The sequence below is a fragment of the Harpia harpyja genome, chromosome 22 (genome assembly GCF_026419915.1).
Source record: "Harpia harpyja isolate bHarHar1 chromosome 22, bHarHar1 primary haplotype, whole genome shotgun sequence".
Classification (NCBI taxonomy): Eukaryota; Metazoa; Chordata; class Aves; order Accipitriformes; family Accipitridae; genus Harpia; species Harpia harpyja.
Window position 1 is genome coordinate 15,569,708 of NC_068961.1, and position 20,961 is coordinate 15,590,668.

The window sequence follows — 20,961 nt, forward strand, 5'->3', positions numbered from 1 at the left end:
TGGTGGTGCAACTGCATTGACACACTCAGAAGGAAAGGATAAGTCATCTAGGTGAGCTACTGATGTCTGTTACCATTGTTGTAATGAGTAAGACAGGTGCTTGAATTCCAGCTTTTGGGCATTGTTTATCAGTCCAAATGGGCAATAGTTTTGCATTTAACTGTAATCCTGTGCCTATTTTTCTTCAGTCCTTAGACTTGGTACCTGCAGTCATCTGGAGGCCTGCTGTTAGCATTGACTAGGAAGTCACTAATGACAATGTGATTTCATATGTATATGAGTGACTGCGAGCGTCTTTAGGGAAATCTGCACTCTAATACTAGCAGTGGTGAAGGCTCAGTGTGGGTAGTGTGCTGATGCTTTCACAATCATGATATTTAACCTACTGGTCATAGCTGCACCGACGCAAATTTGAGCAATAATGGCCGGCGCAAGTTCTAGTGATGGAGCATTTCTTCCGAGCTGAGCGGAGTGTTTGTGCAGGTGCCTTCCTGAGTGCTGAGCTCTGTTTGTTCCGAGCTGTCTGAGGAGATTGGAGTTCTGTTGGGAAACAGAAATGTTTGTGTGCCGGTAATAGCAAAAAGTATGGGGCTGTATTTTGTATCATTTTGGTCGGACACAGAGCACAGCTCAATTTACCCCTGGTGAATCAGACATACCATCTACTCAAGGAAAACAAGGCAACCCTGTCAATACAGTGTTAGAGCATGTGTGCTCTTGCCAGTTTAGGCAGAGTAAAACCAACGAGGATTGTGACAGAGCATTGTGCTTTCATTTTAGCAAGTATCTAGGCTGAACCCAGGTCTGCGGTTGTATTCCTCCTGCCTGAATAGGCAAGCAAGAGATCCCAGGTCCAGTATGAGCTGCTGTCTTTCAGAGGTGTACTTTAAAATCTGGCTCAGGCATTAGGATCAAAGACAGGAGAATTAATTTTCTGTTTATGTTAAGGGGGATATATCTGCTTGAAATGTAATCATTCTTGACTGTGTTTAATTGTAGTTTCATAAACCGCACCTGCCTGTGGGCTACTCCTGTCTTTGCTGCAACATTGCGTATTTTTATCTTGACTTCCTAAGGAAATGAGGCTTCTTGGCGATAGTGCATGTGTCCTGCCTTCTTTTCCACCAAATACCTTTTGGATCTGCTGGCCAACTTTGGCCAAGTTTAATGAGGAGGAGAAATTCCAAAGATACAAAGTCCCGACAAGTTATGTGCAAACTGGCAGGCTGTGCGGAGAAGGGAGAGGCTGAAATTTGTAGCCTCTGCTTTGGGAATGGTAGGCAGACCTTAGCCACTGTCCGTTATCAATCAGCTGGCCACTGTTTTGCAGTAAATGAGGAGGGGGAAGTAGATTAGTCTGTTTTTTGGTGGTTTGTTTTTTTTTTTTTAAAGAAAAAGTTCTGATGCTTGACTTTCAAGTGAGTGCTGCAGCTATAGGAATGTGTGCAGGGTAGCACATGCAAACTACTTCTAAGCATTTTAAAATCTCCCTCTGGTTCTTTCTTTAGTTTACAGGTCCACAAATAGTATTGTACATTTGAGATTATCCTGCGTGATGTCTCTCTGCCTCTTTCTCTTTCTTAAGATGTGCATATGTCTATATAAATATAAAATAACAACGTTATTCGCCAACATTTAATGAGACAAAAATGTTTGCTCTAAGTCCCTCAACAGTGCTCCTTCTGCAACAGGCAGCTTGAGTGATTGCATAGGGAGTTGTTGGCTAAAATACAGTCTTAAAGCCCAGCTCCTAAATCTAGAGATTATGGCCGCAAGTGCTAATGCTCAAGGACTTGGGAATTCGTTGTACTCTAAGCTGACTTGTAACCACAACGAACACTCCCCTTGTGCCTAACAGGAAAGCGTTCTTCTCCCCCTGTGCCCAATCTCTTAAATATGCAATGGGAAGCACACGGCTGAGCTAAGTGTTAAAAGAGCCTTGAAGATGCTGTGCAAACTAGTGCAGTTGATCAATGTAGGAGAAGATGCTGCCTGTCTCTTGAGCCTAGAAGCATCTCAAGTCCTTTCCAACAAGGGGCCTGTGTACATTCCTCTAGATAGGTTTAATCCAAAAGGGATTAAAGCCCACTGAATGTGCTCTGTCTAGCCTCTCTGGCAGAGAACATTTTCTACTGCTAAATAAAAGTGCAAAGGTGTTGTCATTAAATTGCAAAGATTGGTGCTTCATAATAAGCACAGTTTAGTTTTGTTCTCCTGTCCTTGCTGTCTGTCTTAGTAAGAACCTGCTTCAAGCATGATTAGACAGATGGGAGTCTGGCCAAGGAGGCATCTTTTTGTTCTGATGATTCCCTGTTCATTTTTTTCATGTCAGGCTTTATTTCTCAAATGTTTTGATCTGAAAGGTGTGTCTGTGAGAAGTAAGCGAGTTAGTAGCAGAAGCAGCTACTGTTCCTGTGTGGAGGGCAAGCACATTGGTGTTGTGTTTTGCCTCGCGTCCACCAGGTAGAATGGTAGTTTCTTTACCCAGCACATCACTGGTGCAAAAGGTGTGGTGAGAATTCAACATCCTGCTCGTTTTTGCACCTAGTTCTGCAGTATGGTGGGGGCCTTCACAAGTGTCCCTCTCTCTGCCTAGTGGAGCGGTCAGTTCCAGAAATGAACTTTCAGTTTTTTGCATGTTGGTTGGTGTATGAGGTGTTTCTGCAGTGTTTCACCAGAGCAGGGATATTTTCCACTGTAGCTCCTTCTCCCTGAACTGAATTTTAGTGTTTGATTCTAGAGCTGGTAAGAACTAAGTGGAAATCTTAGTGTAAATGCAGCAGCCCACAGACCTTCAGATAGCTGTTACCAGCCTGGCAAAACACCTTGGCTCTGCGTCCAAGAGCAAGAAAGGAGAGTGTCCATGATTCCTGAAAATCATTTTCTTATGTGGAATATTTTACCGAATGGAAATGTAATTGGACAAAGAGACCACAGGCAGCAGGGAGAGCGAGCATCCCTGTGGCTGGCTGCTTGGCTCCCCTTGCACTAACCTGTCCTCCCGGCTAGGGCTGCGGGCGGCCAGGCAGCCGTGAGTCACTGCTGTGGAAACAGTGATGCAAAGGCAGCACCATTAAGGAGGGTTTTATTTGTCTCTTGCATATTTTACCTCGGCGGCCTTTTCTCTAGCATTTATTGGCGTTTCCTCTCTTTGAGCCTGGGAGACAAACCCGTTTTTATAAATGAGTTAGTTGTTTTTCACTCTGAATTTTTCTTTTTGCTTCTCTGGCTATGCCGCTTTGCAACAATTTGTTTAAATGTAAAGCCTTGAGTCAATTATAAAATGATAGAGTTGCACTGATTTATAGATCAGAGGGGGCTGCATCGTCAAACAAGTCTCCACTCAAATTTGAGTCCCCGAGGGTGATGTCGGTTCCTGTCTCGGAATTGCTGCTGCTCCTCAATTCTGGTTAAAAGAGTTTGGGAAATGTACCTAGCCTAGTCTTGAATTGCAACACCAATTGTTAGAGTTTGCACTGTTCTTGTAAAAATGGATGGATCAGCACGTAAATGCAAACTTGTTCTCTTTCCCATGCCTGCAAATGTAAACAAACAAATAAACACGCATGTAAATTCAGGAAAGGAGTTCTCCCACTGGCAGGAAAGAAAGGAGGTGGCATCCTGTTGTGATAGCAGTGCTTCTTCATGATATAGGTGTCTGCAGGTTTTCCCTATTTTCTATTTACTTCTCCCTTGAGATGTGGTTTTACAGTACAGCAAAGCCAATTTGATGTCTGGCTGCTACTGCAGGGGCAGCCCTGCCTCTCTTCCTCCCCTTTCCCAACGGTGCTTGTACCAGCATCTGTCTGGTCCCATCCTTCAGAGCACTCTGCTGGCAAAGAAGTATTTTCTTTTTTTTTTTTTTTTTTTTTTTTTTTTTTTTTTTTAAATTCAGATTAGCTTTCTACTGTTTTTGCCCCAGCTAAAGCTGGCTGGGGAGAGGGGTCGGGCAGGGCAAGGAGTGGGAGAGGCAGCAGCCAGGAGCGGGCCCGCATCATCATCATCATCATCATCTCCTCAGGGTTAGAGCCGTGAGGCTGCCTGGGGAACCGCACCCCCGCAGCCATCCCTTTGCAGCTTGAACCCTGGAGGAAGGCCAGCTGCGATGCTTTTCCAACAGCCTGGCCACATCTTCCTCGGCCACCTGCGATGGCCACTGCGGGACTGTTTGTAGTGCCCCACACCTGCAGATTTAGGAATAAAGAACGGAGTGTAAAGGTCTTCTGCAGGGATTCCCCCACCCTCTGATTCTTTCCACTGTGCAGCAGGCTATTTTTAGTCTGCTTGCTTGCCTCAGAAATTACTTCACTTTCTGCTTTGGACCATTTCCATAACATTTGTTGTGATTCTGAATTCCAGTGTTCAGGATAATGTCAGAGCAAAGAATCGCTGGGTGGTGAGCTCAGTTCCAATGGTGGAGGCAAAAAACCTGTGCTGAGGATGCGTGATGCCGGCTGCCTCTCATCTGGTGACCCGTGGGAGACTGGCTTAGGTGAACCACATCTTGGACCGTGCCCTGTATTTGCAGGCAGAGAACCTTGCTAATCCTGAGTTTCATGGTGCTTTGGTTAGTGAATGGCAAAAGAAAACAACCCTTTAGTGGGCTAATCCAGGTAGCCAAAGTAGATCTGCCTCTGAAAGACATCTGTTTGCTTTAAGTGAAGTCCAGAATCAAAAGCCCAGCCTGCCCTTGCTCTGTATGCTTGTGTGGTACCATTGCTAATTCACTGGATATCACTCTTTCTTCCTCCAAATATTACTTAGGTATGATTTAAGTCAGCAGTTTCTTTGGCAATGAAGTGGTCTTAAGATACATAAGGTGTTAGAGCAGACTTTACTGTGGGAAACAATGCTCATTTTAACATTGTTGCATATGATGCATGTAATGATTTACCATTTTGAGACATAAATAATATATAGCTAGTTCTGTAATACATGAATTTCATACAGCTGGCCGATAAAGCAGAAGAATGCAAATCAGTGGGCTTGGGCAGAGTGTTGTAGTTTCATAGGAAAGACCTTCCGACACAGTAGCATCCCTGAGGCAGTGCTGGATACGGAGGGGTTGAAGACTGGCTGGCAGTTAAAAGGAGTTTTTCTTAGAAAAAAAATGAAGATGTTTCTTCTACTGGTTTCTCTGCAGCTCCATAATGCATGGGATGAATATAGTTGTGGAAACTCAAGTATTCAGGAGCTGTATATTCGGTGGACAGCAGAGATTGTGCCTATTGCTAAGGCACAATATAGATCAAAAAGTTGGATTTCAGTGTTTGAGATTTGAAAAAAAAAAAAAGTGATATTTAGTATAAAGCCTACATTCTTGTGAATTTTCCACATTTTTTTCCTGAGTCTTGATTAAGATCCGCTCATGATAGATTGATGCCTGTTTTGGATTAGGGGTGTAATGCATGATTGTTCACAAAATACCCACATTCATCAGCCTTTGGAGGACAAATAGCTACTTAGAGTGTGGATAAACAGTCGCCAAAGCTCTGCTTAGCATGGCTCCACGAGCTGTTACGTGCTCCTTGAGATACGGCCATCTAGACCTGGCACAGCTGATGAGCAGTGATCTCTTGTGCAAGGGTTTGTCTAAATTTTTCCTCCTGGTTGCACTCAAAGCAGGTACTTCTGTGAGTGCTGTGCTTTTGGCCATCACTAGAGGGCTTCAGAGTGAGAAACCTTCTTGCCTTCCACATGATGTCAAAAGCCAGAAGTTTCTTCTGAAACCTGATACACAGCAACATAACAGAGACCTTTGAGTTATGCTGTTAGGAGCTTACTGGTGTTTAGCATTTTTTTGCATCTTCCATTCAGAGAACTTGTTTCATCCTTATTTTTTTTTCCTTTTTAACCTTCTCTTTTAATCTTCTTTACAAGATGAATGGTAGAATAAGGCCTTACCCAGCCCTCCAGGTGTGAGGTGAGTAGGGCTGGTGGGCAGCTAACAGCAGATAAAGGGTTTTGCGGTGTCCTGCACTTCCCGAAGGGAAGAATCCGGGCCGTGCAGGTTGTCGGTGTGCACGGGCACGTGTCCGCTCTCCAGGCCAGCACTGCAGTGCCGGTGTTGGGGAGAGGTGGCCAAAACTGGATTGTAACTGTTGCATGGCTGTACGTGCTATGGCTCCTGGGGAAAAGTGTCTACTCACGAACCGAAGGCGTGAGGGAATAAGGGCTGTATTGTATGAAAGACAACCTTAGCTGGATGTCTCGCTTTGAAGAGGTTTGCCAATGAGTTGGAGAGCTGCCCTCAGCCAAGCCCGCTTTCAGTGAGGAAGTTTTATAGGTCATGAAAAGCAGCAATGTCCTTTTTTCCACCGTGCCTTGCCTTTATATGAAGCAGCGCACATGCACTGCCGTCATCCCTTGTGCTTTGGATCAGCGGCTCGGCGTTAGCCCAGGGAGAATTGTGAGTGCCTCCGATTTCTCTCCGTGGTGTGGGAACGCTGGAACACATAATGGCTGCAATTCAAAGACAAATGCTAGCTCTTTGCTACTGATCACTTTGGCAGAAACCCCCAGATGCTCAAAGACTACAGATGGAGCTGGTTTGGGGAGAGTTTTTTTAAAAGAAAAAAGCACCCACAACCTTAGAACCTCCTTTTTTATTATTATTATGTTTTGTTATCTTTATAATAGCCTCCGTGTTCTTCCTTTTCCTATTCTGCACCCCCTGCCCCTTGCTTTTTAATTCATGCCAGCCAGAGTGCAACTACAGGCTTTTCCTAGCGGAGCATCATTTGTTAGTAAACTGGCAAAGACAAGCTTAACCAATTTAACCAGCAATTTCTGTGAGGCTTTCCTTTTTGACTGGGCTTTGGGATTTCTCCATGTGCCTGTTGGAGGGACAAGGCTTCAGGAAACCGCAGGAGAGGAGCCTCCAGCCGTGACGGGCTTTGTTCAGATGCCTGTAGTCTGGCAGAAGCTGACCTCCACAACACATGGTCTTTCACTTAGCTGCCTGTCTCCAGCTATTGGAGAGGTTCGATTTGCTGTGTGTGGGATTTCTGCTGCTTCCATGCTGCTTGGTAGTGTTTCCAAACCGACCAGCGGATCCTTGCCTTGGTGGTGGAGCTGGAGCTGGCAGGGTTGCTGCAGCCTGTCCCTTTGTGCATGGCTTCATTGTCACACAGCTCCGCTCTGAGCAAATCCGGTGCCTTAAAGCATATCCTCCTGAATTCTGAAGCTCTCCAAACAATCCAGGTTTTCTCCTTTGGATATAAATGCCCCCCCTCTACCCCCCACATTTTGGCTAGGCTAATTGCTCTTTCTTTGGTTTCTAATCAGTGTGATTAACGGAAAATTTTTTCAGACTGTCACTTTGTCACGTTATGGGACTAGCATAGTAAAAAGTTGTAGTATCTGTTGGGGTGAATACCCCGAGCACAGAATTGCAGGCTTTTTCTTGCTCGTGAATCATCTTCCCCTGAGACCCTGTAGTGATAGCATTACTTTTGTCTTAAGAGAAAAAGCCCCTGACAGGAAGACCATTTATTTATCTGGACGAGAGAGGCCATCTGTTTTGTTTTTTTTTTTAAAACACGTAATATTTTAATTTATCCTTAAGGAAGGTGCTGCTCTGGGTGTCAGGCGCTGGCTGGTGGGTGTAGCGAGGCGGGCTGGGGCTACATTTGGCGCAGGAGATGTGGTGGCTACTGGAGGCTGAGGAAACCAAAATGATTCTCTTTCTGAGGGTGAGCAGATCATTCCCATATAGGAGGATTTCAGTAAAACACATTACGCCTGTGTTTATTTTACAGCCAAGTTGCCGAGCGTCGCTTTTTAACAGTGGCTTGCGGTACGGGAGAGGGCTTTGCCTGTCTGAGAAAAGAGACCCCAAAGCAGCTCCCAGCAGGCTCACAACACCCCCCCCCCCCCTCTTTCTGCCGCCTTTCGCTTTGAACACGTGTGATGCCCGGCGAGTGGAATAAACAAAGAAGCCACAAAACCCAAAGGAGCGGCGTTGCCCTTCGCCGTCCCGGGAGGGCTGCAGCCTGGATGGGGAGGCGGGTGTTCTTCTACCTCTTCCCTGCCTGGTGCAGGGCTTTTTCTTTCTGGGCGAGGTAGCCTGGCCTCTCAGGTTTCTCTTACAGACTTTGTGGTTGATTTAGGCCTGTCAAGGGAGAGTTTTGGACCGAGTAAACCTTGTTTTCTCCTTATCAGCACCCGGGTGTCGGTGCCTGGCTCCCTTGTTCCTGATCGGACTGCTTTCTGCCTGCTGTGCGTACACATCCACAGTTTTAAGCAGCTGTCTGACGATTTATTATTTCTGTTCCTCTAGGCCCACGGGTCCCCTCTGCTAGTCGTGGTGGAGTTGTGACAGGCAAGGCGAGGCCGGCAGGTCGGGGCTGGCGGGAGCCCCTGCTTTGCAGCACGGGGACAGCAGGGCGAAGAGCAGCTGAGCCTCACCGGGAGCTGGTGTTGGGCTTGGGAAGGGGATTCCTGTCCCCAAACTCCTGCCGGTGCTTCCAGGGTTACAGCTCACGAGTGAGAGACTTGTGCTGGGATCTGAGCTGTTTGTTCTTAAACTGGAGAGTGAGATGCCATAGCGGCTCTGATTTTTGAGGTGAAATACCATTTAATAAATGCAAGCTTGTTCACAGCCCTACAGCAAAAACAAACATGTACTGCAGTATTAGGACCATTTATATTTTCTCCAGTCCTATTTTCTTGGCTGTTAATCATGGTCTCTTTGTCACCTTCCCAGCTAAGGGTAAATGCAGCTGGGGTGTAATGTTTTCTGCAAGTATTTGTTGCTGTTGTTTATCCCGATGGAGGCAGAAGGGCTTTTCTTCTTGGGCAGGTAAATAATCAGCTGGCTATCGGCAGCTTCCTTGCTCGGAGAGGGGGAGGAAGGGAGAGAGGAGATCTTGATGCCCCGTCTGATAGATGGACACGAGCATCTTGTGGCTCTGTTCATTGTTAATTCACTCCTGCAGCACTGCTCAGCTGTGAGGTTTCCAGGCGTGCTTGGCAGTGCCGACAACAAAAACATCTGGTCCAAGAATATAGCTCCCTTCTGCTGGCAGCTGCGTGAAAATGATTTTGTACATAGTGGCGCAACGCCAAATGCACTTACTTGTACACTAAAGTGCACAGCCTTTACAGAGCTTTGGCAGTGCAGGGCGATTTTAAATGCTGTGCATAAGTCAGCATTAATCTACCAAAGAAAATTAAAACCTCAGCAACCGATTTTATAAAGAACTCACTTATCACGCGTGCCCAGACGTGGCCGTACCTTTGTACCTGTTTAACAGCTGTTCCTGTCTGAATACAAAGGAAAAGCCTTGTGGTTGCAGCCCTCTGGTTGTCATCTGTCCTCTGGAAGGGTTTGGCACAAACACGAAGGGAAATTTGCCCCTCGCAGACATCCCTGAATTCCTCTGGTCAGCAGACGCATTTGTCTGTTACTGATCTAGGTTGTCTGTCTCCCCTCTTGTTTTAGGATGGACCTAGTGTGTGCTGAAGAAAATGTTAGCTGTGAATCAAGTAGTTTGTGTGTCTGCTGGTAAATTGTAATTTGAGTGATTGGACCTGATAATTACAGAGTCATCATCATCATCTTGTCAGTCAGTTGTAAATCATTCTGTAATGGATTTCCTTTTTAAAAAAGGGTTGTATTTCTGAGTGCAAGTGTATTTTAGAGCTAAAATATAATACCCGTATTCCTTCCTGCTTTGAAAACCCTTAGGGTTGTAAGCATGGGTCTTGTTCTTAAGCGAAGAAGCAAATTGAAGGAGCTCGTTGCTCCAGCGAAGCTGCTCTCAGCCCATATATTTCTAGTTCCTTCTTTTCTGTTTATTCCCACAGAGCAGCTGAGCTTGGTGGTGCTTTTTCACCCCCAAAGCTGCCGTTGGGTTGTGGGCTTCAGGAATGCTGCTGAAGAGCCTGAGGAGCAGAAACCCCGGGTCTGGTCTGGCATCAGCCATGGGCCTGGGTTTGCCCTTTGCGGAAGGAGCCCGTTCCTGCCCAGGAAGAAGCAGGCGGTTTGAGGCCTTGGACAGGGTATTTCTACGGGTGTGTGTGGGGCTGACTGTCTCACAGCTACCAGCCTGATGTTAATCCTCCGCTCTGTTGCTGCTGGGGTGAGCAGTTCTCGCCAAACCAGAGAGAGAAGGAAAAGAAAGGTGGAGATGGTGGCAATGGGAGGAGGAGCAAGCTTCCTCCTGCTGGCTTTCGAAGCAGTCTTTGCTTGCGATGTCTGTGAAAGAAACTGAAGGTATTTTCTGGGGTAGTTTTAAAATTGAAAATAAAATTTGACAAGCCTGTAGGGCTTGGTCAGGTCTCCTCCCTTCTCACCCCAGCCACCCACGCTCTGTGCGGACAGTATATATTCAGCCTGTTTCTCAAACACACAATGGTGGGCTGGTGTCACTGCTTTCCTTGCGATCCCTTCTGCCCCTCGTCTGGTGAGAGGAACGGGCCTTTGAACCTTTTGGGTCCTCCCTGTTCGCGCCTGGCGTTTTGCATTTGCAGTGCTTTCTTTGCGTAAGGCAGGGGAGAAGGTTGCGAATCACGGACAGAGGTTGAGCAGTGACTAATATTGGACCAGAGAAGCTAAAGCGTTTAGCCTTTAGGCAAAGATTACCTGAAATTAAAACTTGTAAGGACTTGTGCATTCGCACTGTGTCATTCAATCATGTTTGTAAGACACATGTACAGATCGGACGATTCCTTTTATTCCTGAGTAATTTACATATTTTGGCTGCTTCACAAAAGAAACCTTGTGTTGAATAAGTCAGATCATGATCTCACACTAGTCCTTGCTTACAAGGAGTTTTTTGGAGGCTGTAGCATAGCCCAAAATTTGAAGTTTTCCTTTTGTGGGTGTAAAACAGTGTAGGTTACCGACAGCACGTACAATGGGCGTTAAACATGGGTATTAACTCCTAAGCCAACGTATTACCTTCGATGTTGGGGGATGTGATGGCTGTCTGTTAGGTGTCATTTCATCTGGCAGATCACCTCTGTCTGAGGTACAGCACTTTAGAAAAGAAGCATTGAATCTATTTGTTCATAGTAACAGGATAAGTGAAGTATGTAACTTTATAGAAATGTATTGGTGGGCTGCAAAGAAAATGCGGTAATTTTGTTTTCAGGGCTTTTCTTAGTACTCATTTTCAGACAAAATGCAGGGCTTTGTAAGTGTTGCAGACGGAGTTTTAAATATTTGGAAGGAAAAATTGCAGCACTCGGCAACATTTTAATGAGGAAGGTTTGCTTAATTAAAGCCTAGAAGACTTGGGGAATGTGGACAGCTGAGGAATTAGCAATGTGTTACAAAGTTCTCCTTCCACCTACCAGTTGATTAAGGTTCAGAAGCTGAAGTCGATAATAAAACTTGTAGTCTTCCAGCGGCCGTTTGCTGGCCTTAACTGTTGATGCTACCAATGACCAAAGCCTGGGTTCATTCTGTCTAATTTTAGGCAGGTAGTGGTTGTGCTGAAGCTGGAATGTAGCTGCCCTAGGCACCCACAATTCAGCACGGGGGGAAAGGTGCCCATAAAGGGACAGGTCTGTCCACCTGAGGTGGGACTCGTCCCATGGAGGGGTGAAGGTCACTGGTGGGACTGTGTCTCCTGGAAGTGCGAGGTACTTGCTTCGTGGCTGCCAGCTGCTCGCTGCTGGCAATTGTGGTGGTGCTTGTTCGTGCTCCCCCATATTTTTAAAAATTTTTTATTTTATTTTTTAATATATGACTGAATTTGGAGTACTATTGTCAGTCTGCTGCCCCAGCTTCACAAATCTGTGTGTTTGCTTTTGGCCTAAATAATACTATGTACTGAGCAGCACCAAGCCCTCCATCACTGTCGGGTGAAGAAATGGTGGCATGTGATGGAGCTTCTGAATTTCTCTTGTCAGCTACTTCTCCAGTCCTATCTCTTTTTAATAAAGGATCGTATGTGAAACAGCCCCGAGGAAGTGCCAAAGTGGGATTACTTTTCCTTCCTCTCCTTTGTTCTGATGTTGTTCAGGTGTGTGTGGTTACAGCTTTTGGGTTCATGATCGTGAACTGTTGGGGTATTTTGTTTGTTTTTTAGCATTTGGGTTTCATTCAATGTACAAAATGAAAGAGGGGTTGTAAATAAATCCCTCTTCCCTGTTCATCTACAGGACTTGTTGGTCAGTGTGGGTGTGAGGCTGTATACTGAACAAATCTGTCCTGTAAGGGAATCAGTGGCTTCATGTAATTATAGGTTTTCATGATGTATGTACTGGAATAACATTCGTGTTACGCCAGAACTGCCATTTTTAATGTATTTTACCTTCCCAGCTTAAATTTCTGCTCATATAGCTTCTGTGTGGCATTTGGTACATAGGAAATCCACTTTCAGTCATTTCAGCCTTTTGTTTTCTCTCCTCTCTCCAATGTTTGCCTTCTGCCCAACCTCCCTCAAAGTTAAAGCTGAGTTTCAAACTAGAACTTTAGTTTCTTGTTGAATCTCTCCAGCTGCATCAAACCTGCAGGACTCAGGAGCTTTTTCCATCTCCCAGGTCCAAACTGTGGCCCAGCAGTGTCTGGACTGCACATGCAGGGAGGGACCCATGTGTTGATCCCCTTTGGGAAGGAGGTCTGCCCTCCGGGTGGGAATAGTGGAGCTTCACACTGCCTGGGGAGAGCAGGGGCCAAGCGGTGGGCAAACACCTCCCCTGGCTCTGTGTCCCCCCCCGAGATGCTGCTTTGCTTGGCATCAAATGCGCACTGAGATTGGAAGTAGAAAAGCTGTGCAACTTTTTGGCTTTGTGCATAAGCCTGTTTTCTCTCCAGCATCTATGTCTCCTCTTATTGTCTGAGCCCAGAGCTTTGCATAAAGGAAATTGTTTTAATTTCTTTCCTTCACACACAGACTTATTTTTCATATCTGCTAGCAAGGGCTTGTTCTGATCACAAAAAACTGAGACTGAATGTAGAATTGTATAGCAACAGGCGTTTTTAGTGTGAATAATTAATAGTAATGGAAGTAGGGTACTAAACCTTCCCTCTTTTATGAGAGCTCTGAAGATGTCAGCACAAGGCTAGCTTGTTGCATAACTTGTAAATAATTTAGGCTTGATGAGGATGGACAGTTGAATTGTATAGCTGGGATAAACATGCAGTCTGAGCAGAAAACTCTTTTAAGTAATCATGACCAGGATCAAGGGACTAGCCTTGGCAATGGTTGAAGGGATTTGCCCTTAGGAGGTTTCTCTCTTGGTTGTCTTCAGAAAAGCCCATGTCATCCTGGGGTTTTACTGGGGGAGGTCAGCAGCGGTGCAGTCTCTGTGCCTTCAGCGCAGCTCATTCAGTGACCAGCAAAGGCATCGGGGGCACATCAGGCAAGAAAGAAAATATTGTTGTCAGGGTGATTGGCAGAGGAGGTGGTTTGGGGGGAGACAACAGACAAGTATTGTCTTCACGTGGTTTTTGGCTCCTTCCTGCCTGCACGTGATTCCATCTCCTGTGCCTGCACAATGCTTCTACACAGGCTCCTTCGGGCAGCGCTGGGACCCTGCTTAAGAGCTAGCCCTCCCTCGTGCTTTTTTGTCCAGTTAATTTAATTGTTGCTTTATGGCTGCAGCCTCAGCGATGGCACTGTTGCGAACAATTTGGCTCATTTTCTCTCTTGTTTCAGATGGTGCCTTTAGCATGCAGTAGAGAGGGTGTTGTGCCAAGGGGAGACAAAGCAGCCTCTGTTTTGCATGCGTTGGGAAGTGTGTTTCTAACCTGCTTGATGAAATCTTGCCACTGAAGGTAACCAAACGTGGTCATAAGGACAGCACTGTTCTGCCAGCCAGTTCTCACAAAACTAAGATTTTTTTGACCCTTGAAAAAGCATCACAGCCGTCTTCTGCGATCGCTCTGCCTGAGCAGTGTTGCTGGTTTGCTGCTTCTGGCAGCGTGGCTCTGTGCCGATGGCGGAAGCTGCTCGGAGGCTGGTGAGCAGCTCGAAGTGACAAGATGGGCTCCAGAAAGCTTGCAAATGGTAAAGCCCGTGAAGGGCTTTCTCTGCATGGCCTGCATATGTGGGCAAGGGGCAAAGTTGGAGAAGCACCCACACAGCGATGGTGGGGCGATGCTCAGCACCCACGCCACTGCTTGCTGGATGTCTAGTGCTCCTTCAGTGTCACTGAGGGCTTGGCATGACGGACGCATTTTCTTAAGGGCAAACGGTCTGGAAGCCTTTGAACAAGTGCATGTTTGGGAAGGACTTGAAGGATGGTGCAGAGAAATGAACGTGCTGATGCCAAGGTGGGAAGAGTCTGTGGGTAAGGGGTCCATGAAAGAGACACCTTGCACGTGAAGTGGGACAGGCACAGTCAATGCTGGGGGTGAGACGGTAACAGAGGAGAGAGACAGAAGGGAAATAAACTTGCATGAGGTCTTTAGCTTGAGGGTAACAAAGCTCAAAGGCTCTGTAAAAGACTCTCAAGAAAGATGGGATGTAATAAGAAAGTTGGAGACTCTTGTATGGTAAGATTTAGGAGGGACTGTATATGGACTTGTTAAATGTTTACTGCACGTCTTGATTAAAGTCTTTTCTTTTAAACAATTTAAGCTTTCCCTCCTAAGAAGCCTGTGTTTGGTATTTTCTTTTAAGAACTATTTTATGTCATGTTCCCAATTCCGACACCCATAGTGGTGTTGGAGAGGATCGCGTTTCTCCACATTGCGCTCCCCACACTGCAAGCTGCTCTGCTTTACACAAACTTCCTACCTTGTCAGGCACTGGCAGGGACTTGCCCAGCACTTGGAGTCTCATTGCTCTTGTGGTTAGGTTCCTCCCAAAATTACAATCTCCGTCCCGGTTCGGAGGCAGCGCCACAGCTCCCAGTTCAAATACCGTGCTGTGTGCAATACTGACCCAACTCTTCTCGCCAAAACATCTCCCTCGTGTGTGAGAGCTTTATTAACGAGTGTATATATTATGGATTCCAGCACCAGAAAAGGTCACCTATTGTGCTAGGCACTATTCAGACTTCCCCTGTCCTGGACAGATTCTGCTCTGAATGGATGCCAGCCAGGTCTGGGGTGCAGGGAGGAGGGGGGATGTGACACACAAGCAGAATGGTGGTTTGCAAAAGTTGGTGTCATGATTTATCCAGGAAGATTTTTGTTTGCATTTGGTGCCTTTTATGACTTTTTTTTTTTTGTGTGTGTGGGTGTGGGTGGAGAGCAGAAATGAAAAGTGAGAGGAAGCAGAAAGGAAAATAAACTGGGTTTCTTGTGGGCTTCTCCTGTTTTTCTTCAACTTGCGTGTCGGGGGGAGATGATGAAAGAAAGGCCAAGTCGTCATCATTTTGGTGCCTCTGAAGGCAAACTAGTTTCTTCTCCACCACTCTGAGCGTCCGTGGGTTAGCAGTCCCTTTCCCCTCCCAGTGCCGGGCTGAGGCTGCTGCCTGCCCCTCCACACAGATCCCAACTCTCCCGTGATTTAAAGATTTCCAAATCCCACAAGCCACCGCTGGAGCTCGTGATCCTCAGCAGCTCAGCTCCCTCTGAAACCCCAGGCAGAGCATTGCCAGCTTCCATTCTCCAGGCAGTGCAGCTCCCTGGGCATAGGCAGGCAGGGCTTTGAGAGCAGCATTGGGAAAGCAAAGGAAAGGGGACTTGGAGGCTTCCCTTTCCCCACCCCCCTTTGCCTGCGTGTTCGGCTTTCCACTGTTGGGGAGTGGTGTTAATTCTTAAAACACTTGGTTGTAGCTTAAAATGACGGGATGCCATTTGTGCAGGGAGAGCTGAGATTTGTCACTGTCTCATTTCTTAAATCAAAAAGGAAAGTTACTGAAGGGACCGATTTGTATTCCTCTGCAAACTGATTTAGGGCAGGATATAAATCATCTGGCGGGATAGGTAAACTTGCTCTTACCTTCATCACAGAACATTGTCTTGCTTTATCCTTGCTTGGCTGTGTTTTGTCATTCATATTTCCCCTCATTGTACTACTAGGATAAATAAAATCTTCTGAAATTGTCCTGAGTTTCTTCTCCGCGAGCTGTGCCATCCCTTGAGAGGGCAGGATCAACAGCTAGCAAAGAGCAGTGGTCAGGCAGCATTTTTGCCCGGGGGAGTGTGGGTGGAAAGTCACCACTTACATGCCTGGGGATACTTGCTTGCTGTACCTTTAGGTGTTTTGGGGTTTTTTTTGGTTTTTTTTGTTTGTTTGTTTTTGTTTTTTAATTCAGCTCCTGAAATAATTTCCTTGTGCTATAGAGCTTGGGAAACAGTGTTATTCCCCCCTTAGTCCCCCGGATGTGTTTCTCAGAGACAGATTCTAGTAGGGGTCTCGTACCAGTTGCAGTGCTGGGGCAGGTCGGGACTGTTTTGCTTGGTCTCCTGAGGCACCTAGACAATGATGTTTAGGGAAGTATATAAAAACAGGGCAGGCATGAAGTGATTTTTCTTTTCCTCTGGTTATGTCCTCCCTGCTTCTGGCACTTCCAGAGCTGTAGTTCCCTTCTTCTCCTACCACGATGTCCAGCAAAGCACTTCTGAATTCCTCCTCTTCTAAGAATTTGTATAAATAAGCAGGATTTTCTTGCAATAATGATGCAGGGGGGGTTACCTTTGGAAAACGTGCTGAAATGGCATAATTGAGCTGTCCAGATTAATATTCCTTACATGGATCTGCTCTAGTAGCTTTTATTTGACTGGGAGTTACTCTAGCGGCAACCATGGTCAGATACTTAAATCATTCAGATACTTAAATCATCACAGTTTTGTAAATGGTGATGTAATGAAAATAACATGTCATTGATTTGCCGTCTGTGTACAAAAAAAATAATCTGATACTTGGTGTGCAATGATGAATGGAAGAGCAAGCGGCGTTGAGGTTTTGTGCTACAGCTGTAAGCAAGCTGATAGGGTGCTGCTAGGTGGCATGCTGGGGGGTAACATGCCTGGTTTTATTTTTAATGTGTTAATTCAAATGGTTAGAAATGGTCTTAGTGTACATAGGTGGATTTCTGTGCGGGCGTCGTATGCGGGTTTTTAATCTTACAGGCAAAGTCATTTTGATAAAACAGCATTGTGGCTAGAAATCCCTAGACATGCTGACATGTCCATTTAATCTCTGAAGGGAGTCGCATGGAAAGGGAGAGGAAAGCTGCTCCAAGCTTGATTCAACCATGTGAGTCTTGCAAAAGTACAGCTTACTGCAAAAATTACTGGTAATCAGACGTGCTGTCACAGACAGCGAATGTGTAAGTATAAAACACTTACACCAGCCCCGGCACAGGCCAGACAAAGAAGGTTTCAATGGGAGTTTGTATCCACAGATAATGGCTTAAAGTGGTAATTGATGCCAGCTGCATAAAATCACTAGGAAGGGCTCACCAGCTGCCCCTCTCATCCAAGAAAAAAAGGATGTACTTTTGTGTTCCTTCATGAGAATGACAGTCTCTCGCCTCAATCGGTTTTAATTTTCCCCTTTTGTGATCCTGGTGCCTCTGCAAACAGAGGGGCTGTTAGTGGTGGTGGTGCAGCGCCTGTGTTGTAGGGACGAGGTGAGAGACCTTCCATCCCTGAGGCCGGCTTGCATGACCAAATGCCGAAACGGCTGCCAAAACACCTTCCTCTGCACAGGAGGATCCCTGTGGCACACGTGTCAATAAGGAGACCTGTGCGGAAACGGTCTTATACGGTGAGATTTTTGGGTGGGATTCATCTCACCCTGATGTGAGACATCTGCAAGATTGGTGTCTGGATCTTGGCTAATGACCTCATCCTCCTTTTGTAGTTAGTGGGGAGAAGTAAACACCGGTAGGGCGCACATTGTTTGGCCTCTTTCAACTGTCCACGTTGGGATGAAATCAATTATAGCCTGGAAAAATAAGTTCCTGATCTGAAAAAGAACAATTTTGGTCTGGCCACCTTTTTTTTTAATTTTTTTTTTTTTTTTTTTTTTTTTTTTTAATCTTACACCAATTGCTGTACCACAGCGGTACTGCAGCCTTCCACATGCTGATTAATTCTCATGATAGTTCCTGTCGCCACAAAGTCTTCAGGTCTCGGTGCCAGGGAGTTATTGATCTGCACTAAGTAAGTGGAGTGCTTCAAAGCCTGGCAAGAATTACTGAATCCATTTATTTTTGTAGGCTGGAATTTGGACTGGATTGAACTGTAGGTGAGACGCTATTTGTGTTGTGGACAAATGCTCAGTGGCAGCTGAAATAGGAGTTTAGGACCGTTATTAGCCTTAGTTAAGGGAGATGCTTGGGGTTGCTGCAGGCCCTTGAGCAGTGCTTTGACACAGCCACAAGTTAAAACTGAAAGAGCAGTAACTGCCTGCAGTCTGCTGGGTCTGTGTGCACCTTTTTTTGTTGTTGTTTGTTCTTTGGGTTTTTTATTGGGGTGGGTTTTTTTATTATTTTATTTTTCAGAAATAGATCCTGTCTAAGCATTGTCCTTTTGGCTGTTGTTACAGTAGATAAACATGAATAACCTTTAGGACATCCTGCCCATTGTATTGTAAAAGCTATTGTGTTCACGTGCTGAGGGTAGGAAATAATTTTTATATAAAAAGTCCGTACAAAATAGCAGATTAATCCAATTATACATATTAACCTATCAGCAATTAAGTCCCAAACCATGAAGTTTAACAAAGCTCCTATTACAGTTTTTTTGCCTAAATTCAAAGTTCAGTGTGGTGGTTTCTAGTATAAGCACGTATTCTTCTTTTTTTGCATATGGTCTAAATAAATAAAAAAAATCACACAACAGCAAGGACAACAGAAGCAGCTGAGGAAGCACTGAGTTAGCTTTTGGCTCAAAAAGCTGTTCTGATAACACTTTCTCCCAGGGCTGCTGTTCACTGGGAACTTTGATTTACAAGATTATTTTACTATTTTGTTCAGTGTTCCAGAAATACATGGTGTTTTACTTCAAAGATGCATCATGAGAAGATTTAAGAATAGTTCATCCCTGGTGCGTTTTGGGAATTCTCTCATAATAGTTTACGAGTAAGCACTGCATCCCACTATCGGTGTATTTGAAATAATTGTTTGCCTTGTACCATAGGGTGGTTTCTTTTGCTAAAGCTATGCATACGAGTGTGTAAAAATAGTTAACATGTACTTAGTATTAGGATCTGCATATGTCATGAATAGGATATTTGATTGCTAGCATGGTACAAATTGCAAGGAAGTTTAAGGCTTAAAATTTTCTCATGTAATCAGTTTTGACATTACAGGATAATCAAAATACGTGCTACTGTTTCCATCAGCCAGCCACCCTAGGGAACAGAGGTTTCGGTTTCTTCCCGGAATCAATTTAAGGTAGACATTTTCCCCCTGGATATCTAAGGCTAGAAAATTGTAGAGCGAATAAAGATTGTGCCTAAAGGGGTAAACCAGCTGCCTTTTCATTTGTTGCCTGGAGAGGTGATAGATGAAGACTCCCACTGTCTAGGTGTGGTAAGAGAGAGCTGGGGGTGGGATGGTGTCTGCTCCTTCTTCTTCTGTATCTGCTGGCTGCCTGCTCAGACATCACCTCAAAGCGTGCACGGATCCTTCCATGCAACGCGTCCCGCTGTCACTTCAAAAACGGGTTGTGGGTGTTTTTAAGGAGTGGTTGCATAGTGTTACCCATTTCAGCTCTTTGAAGGCATGACCTCCCTTCACCTGAGCTGCTCTCTGCTTGGCACCTTGCTGAGGCGGGGGCAGCCGGGGAAAATCCTTCCCCTGCCTTTGTGTCCCAGCATCCTGTTTACCGCCCGGGCTCCCGGCCTTCTCTTCCTGATGCACTTGCTCTTCCTCCGCGGAGGCAGATGGAGGAGGAGGAAACCTGTGCACGAGGCGAACGCCTGGTCCGTGCAGCGCGGGGAATTCCTGATCTCCACCTCTGCTTTCCTGCGCCAGCCCCGTGCTGGCACTGAGATGGGACCCTGTGGTCCCCACTGTGGGGGGACCCGCCTCGGAGGGCCAGCTTTGGCAGCTGGCTGCGCTGAGCCGCTGTCTGGCATTTAAATAGGACTGGTTGCAATTTTCAAAATTAAAGGAAAAAAACCGAGGAAGGTGGAAATGATACTCCTCTATCATAAATTCATAGATTTTTCCGGTTTTCTAGTTTTCTGGGTTACGCAGAATAAAAGCCTGCTAGCTATGTATTTGCTTAAGGTATTATAAGCATAGAGTTTTTACACAGATCCTGTCCTGCTCCATCATTGGATGAAGTCCAGTGCATCCCTCGTTTGCTTTTTTGCACTGCTGAAAACTTGGGAAAGTAAAGGTCTGTTTTAGACCATCTCAATAAACAGGATTTTGATGGCATGAACGTAGGATGTGTTTACTGAGCATGATGCTGATATAACTTGAACTTTTAAAAAATCTACTTGTGTGAAAGAGAAGAGGAAATAAATAATGCACATGGTGTATTAAATGTATGGGTTTTGGTTTTTTTCCAAAGGACGAAGAAGAAGAAATCAAACTGGAGATTAATATGCTAAAGAAATATTCTCATCATAGAAATATTGCGACTTACTATGGTGCTTTCATTAAGAAAAGTCCTCCAGGACATGACGACCAACTGTGGGTAAGCAGATATTTCTCAAACAGGTTCATAAGTCCTTCCCTTTTGGATATAGTTTGAGGATGACAGAAATACCACATTATGGAAAGACAAACTAATGGAATTGGTGCTTGCCTGAACAGATAGGTAAGTGAATCACGTAGGCTAATCATGCATCCCTAAGAGGATGGCTGAACCAAGATTTGCTATTAGCAATGGATTTGCTCTTTAAGTGACTTTTTTCCCCCATTTCCCTGATGGATAGTAACATGTTTCATGGGAACAAAGCAGATGAGCTGAGCAGTAAGAATGTGTGACTGTAAAAAGAAAGCTGCACTTGAGAATTGTACCCATTACATTTCTCATCCCACCTCATCTACACCCTCTAGAGGACTGAAGTTTGGGTTCGAAATGGCAGAGTACAGACATCAGTGCATGTTCTTCCATAAATAAACAGGAGTTAAAGAGTAAGATGT

At 45.5% G+C, this 20,961-nt stretch overlaps 1 protein-coding gene across 9 annotated transcripts in view; it reads left to right on the forward strand.

The window, feature by feature from the left end:
- MAP4K4 (mitogen-activated protein kinase kinase kinase kinase 4) overlaps positions 1 to 20,961 on the forward strand; it is a 171,561-nt gene that overhangs the window by 88,533 nt on the left and 62,067 nt on the right. For all 9 annotated transcript variants that reach the window (XM_052773596.1, XM_052773597.1, XM_052773601.1 and 6 more), the window contains exon 4: positions 20,384 to 20,509. In XM_052773596.1, the coding sequence (XP_052629556.1) occupies positions 20,384 to 20,509 (126 nt within the window). The remainder of the gene's footprint in view (positions 1 to 20,383; positions 20,510 to 20,961) is intronic.